General features: G+C 41.3%; 1 protein-coding gene across 1 annotated transcript; it reads left to right on the forward strand.

Annotated features, from left to right (window-relative positions):
- Window positions 1-306: 306 nt before the first annotated feature.
- LOC104948783 (cyclic nucleotide-gated cation channel beta-3-like) lies at window positions 307-4,008 on the forward strand (the record flags this gene model as incomplete). Its single annotated transcript, XM_010775009.1, has 10 exons — window positions 307-393; window positions 1,196-1,260; window positions 1,576-1,698; window positions 1,794-1,935; window positions 2,040-2,199; window positions 2,323-2,420; window positions 2,505-2,588; window positions 2,670-2,788; window positions 2,863-3,015; window positions 3,169-4,008. Coding segments are annotated over 10 exons (1,182 nt in total), but the record flags the coding sequence as incomplete, so codon positions are not given.
- Between the last annotated feature and the right edge of the window lie 6 nt (window positions 4,009-4,014).

Below are 4,014 nucleotides of genomic sequence, written 5' to 3' on the forward strand. Positions count from 1 at the left end.
CATCGTTGACACGTACAAACTGAGAGCGTTCAGATAGATAGGACCTAAACCAGCCTAAAGCAGTTCCCTGTATGCCAACTAAGTGCTCTAGTCTTAGTAAGTACATTTAGCTGATGATACTTTATTTTACTTGAGTAGAATTTTAAAGGAGCGATCTTAACAGTTCTTCCATCCTTTTGTATGTCCAAGCAAGTACATTTGAATGTGAGAAAATCATGACATCCATCACAATCTACCACTCACTGTAACCTCAGAGGCACATTATCTGTTGTAAACTTAACCTCATATTTTCCCTCCTCTATTTAGTTGGATATCCTCAGCATCCTCCCGTTTGACCTCCTCGGCCTGCAGTTTGGATTCTCCTCAGTGTACCGAATCAACCGCTTTGTCCGGGTAAGCAGCAGACACCTTTTTACTAGGGCTGTCAAACGATTAGATTTTTAATCAGATTAATCACAGCTTAAAAATGTATCACCATTCGAACTATGTCCAAAATATGCCATTTCTTTATGTATATTGTTGTGGGAATGGAAAGATAAATGAAAGAAGGCGGATATATCCATTTAACATACAGTATGTATGTATGTTTATTATAACATTGTTCTGTGTGTCAAAATGAAAGACAGCCCACACACCTATCAATCATCAAACCGTGGGGTCTTATTTCATTACGTATTGATTTCTATCAACACGTAATGTTGTATCGATGTATATAGAGATGTACTACAGCAAAAGTATTCTCCGTTGGGACTTCCTGCAACAACACCACGCCCTTATCTTGATTCTGATTGGCTAGAAGACATTATCAAAGATGTTCTATTGAGAAGTCTTCGGTATTTCCAGACAAGTGGCTACTCAAATTAATCTTACTAACTGCTGTCTGTGCAATTTACTCGGCGCGAGTTGGCGGACTTTATTTTGCTTACTTTAACATAATTTTTCATGGTGAGGCTAAGCCATTTGTTGGTATGGCTGTAGCCCCAGCCATACCCTGGCGCTGCCACTGGTGGGATGTATGGGGCGGGCCATTCTGCGCATGCGTTAAATATTTTAACGCAATTAATTCAAAAAATTAATTACCGCCGTTAACGCGATCATTTTGACAGCATTACCTTTTACTCATCATATCAATTAAGTAAAACTTGTATATTACATATTTTTCATGACCAGTCGTCTGTTTCCTTGTGTGTTGTAGATCGAGTCCTTCTTTGAGTTCAGCGATCGACTTGAGAGTGTCATGGCCAAGGCCTACATCTGGAGGTAAATCAAGTTACTTTATTTATCCAACTCTTATGACGCTGTGTGCAAACTCAAGTTATCTCCAAGCAAAAAACAAGACTGTTGAAAGTTTCTGAAACATTTATCTCCTCAATTACTTGTGTGTGTAACTAAATTGTTTGCACAACAGATATCCACATAACAAAGACACATTATTTGTATTCATTCCATTACGCACCGTATGCTCGTTATTCATTTAGTTTAAAGTTCCCAATACTTCATCTCGACAATTTGTGAGTAAAATAATCTTTCTCTACTCAGTTCAGCTCCATCTAATCATTATTTTCTTTGTTACAGAGTGATTCGCACCACAGGTTACCTGCTCTTCGCTCTCCATCTCAACGCCTGCATTTACTACGTTGCTTCAGTAAACCAGGGTCTGGGGTCCACCACATGGGTTTATGATGGGGAGGGCAATGCGTATGTACTTCTTAAGATAACACATAGTACCAGATATAGCTGATTATAGTGCATTATCGTTCTATTGAAATGAAGATGGACCCGTTCTTCCACAGGTACATTCGTTGTTACTACTACGCAGTGCGCAGTCTGATCAACATCGGGGGTCTTCCAGAGCCCGTTACCGTCTTTGAGATTACCTTTCAGATGTCCAACTTCTTCATTGGTGTCTTTGTGTTCTCCAGTTTGATTGGACAGGTATGTATGACGAGGATCTTTATTCATAATGCGATCATATTTCACTTCTTAACATTAGCTTTTGTCCTTTATCTCAAGTCTTTATTCCCTCCGTCTTCTCTCAGATGAGAGACGTGATAGGAGCAGCCACAGCAGGCGTGACGTATTTCCGGGCATCAATGGACGGCTGCGTTGACTACATGAACACCTACACCATCCCCAAGGAGGTCCAGAACAGAGTCCGGACCTGGTACAACTACACCTGGGCAGCTCAGGGCATGCTGGGTAATTTTTTGAGTCTTTAATACGAGAAATGTAGACTTAAAAACTGAAAACCAGACAATTATTAAAATGACAAAATATGTATTTGACTCGTACTGAGTTACTCTTTACACATGTCCTCTGCAGATGAGTCGGAGCTGCTGGAACAGATGCCTATGGTGATGAGAACTGCCATCGCTGTGGACATCAACATGGCCACCTTCCAGAAGATCGCACTGTTTCAGGTCAGCAATCACCGTGTCCTGTTAGCAGCTTGGTCAGGACTGCTCCGTGAACACTCACCTGTCCCCTCATATTGTCTCTTCCAGGGCTGCGACCATCAGATGTTGGTGGACATGTTGTTGAGGCTCAAGTCTATCGTCTATCTACCCGGAGACTTTGTTGTGAAGAAAGTGAGTATTTGTGTGTGTGACGGATAAACGTTGGTGATCAAAATGAAGCAAATATCCATAATGTCTGATCCCCTCCTGCAGGGGGACATCGGTAAAGAGATGTACATCATCAAAGGGGGGGCGGTGCAGGTGGTGGGGGGGCCGGACAACAGCATTGTGTTTGTCACCCTGAAGGCTGGCTGTGTGTTTGGAGAAATCAGGTGAGTCTGCTTTTTGTAATGCAGTGTAATACTTGGCCTTGGACACATGGTTTATTACTGCCTCTGTCCCTCAGTTTACTACAGTCTGCCAAAGATGGAGGGAACAGGCGCACAGCTAACGTGAAGGCGCATGGCTTCGCTAACCTCTTCGTCCTGGAGAAGAAAGACCTGTTTGATATCCTCGTCCATTACCCAGAGTCTCAGAAAGTGTTGGCCAGGAAGGGCAGGTGAGTCTTCTTTACAGTTAGCCATAAACGCACTTGTTTTTCCCACCAAAGATGTTTGAGTCAACACGTTTGATGAGCACCAACTTACAATACCTGTGCAAATGAAAGTGTAAGATGCAGCCCACTAAGGATGTGTCTGTGTGTTTTGTGAAGGGCCCTGACCAAAGCCAAAGGCCCTCCAGGTCCTAAGGTTAAGGAGGACAAGATTAAAGGAGGCACTCTGTTTGGACAAAAACCGCAGACTCCCAAGATAATTAAACTCTTCGCTATGTTACGCAAAGGGACAGCGGCGAAGGTAAAGTAGCATTGTTCATAGAGATAACTGGAATACTTTGGTTAATAACAAAATGCCTAAAGACAATGTGACAACTAGTAGAAGACTTTCAGCATTGTCTCTTCTCTTTCAGAAATAAGAGTGGACGAGTGATGCTGCCATCTCTACACTCTCTAATCCCTCACCATCATTTAGTGTAGTTCACTTTACACAGGCATCTGTAAATACACTTTCAAATGATTCACCTTGTTAACCTTTTATAGAGTCAAATGTATTCTGATCAGTAGCCAAATCTGTGAAAATAATAGCAATACTTTACTGCAAAACGGAGCATTTCTAGATCTATTACTCACCCTGTGCTATCTTAAGCTCTCAATGAAAGAGAGCCGTCAGTACTAGTGAGCATTAAACGCACCAGTCTCGAAATATAGGTTTGCTATTTTTATAAATGGTTATTTGATCAGTTAACATTTCCTTGAACATGTTTTAAGATGTGTACATGTTGCTTTAATATAAAATAAAAGGTTAAGCTGTTAACTCCAAAATGTGTCCTCGGTGTTCTTTACAAACAGATAAGCTCTCTCTCTGTTTTCCCTTGTAGTCATTAGGTTTCTGGAGTGATTTTGTATTAGCAGAAATAGCTGAACAGGTAAAGAGTTACTACAATTTATACTTCCATCAAATAAGTTAAAGGAATATGACAACACAGTTTAGCTGGTCACAAA

The sequence above is a fragment of the Notothenia coriiceps genome, unplaced genomic scaffold, assembly GCF_000735185.1.
Source record: "Notothenia coriiceps isolate Sejong01 unplaced genomic scaffold, NC01 NC01_scaffold00015094, whole genome shotgun sequence".
In the NCBI taxonomy this organism is placed as follows: Eukaryota; Metazoa; Chordata; class Actinopteri; order Perciformes; family Nototheniidae; genus Notothenia; species Notothenia coriiceps.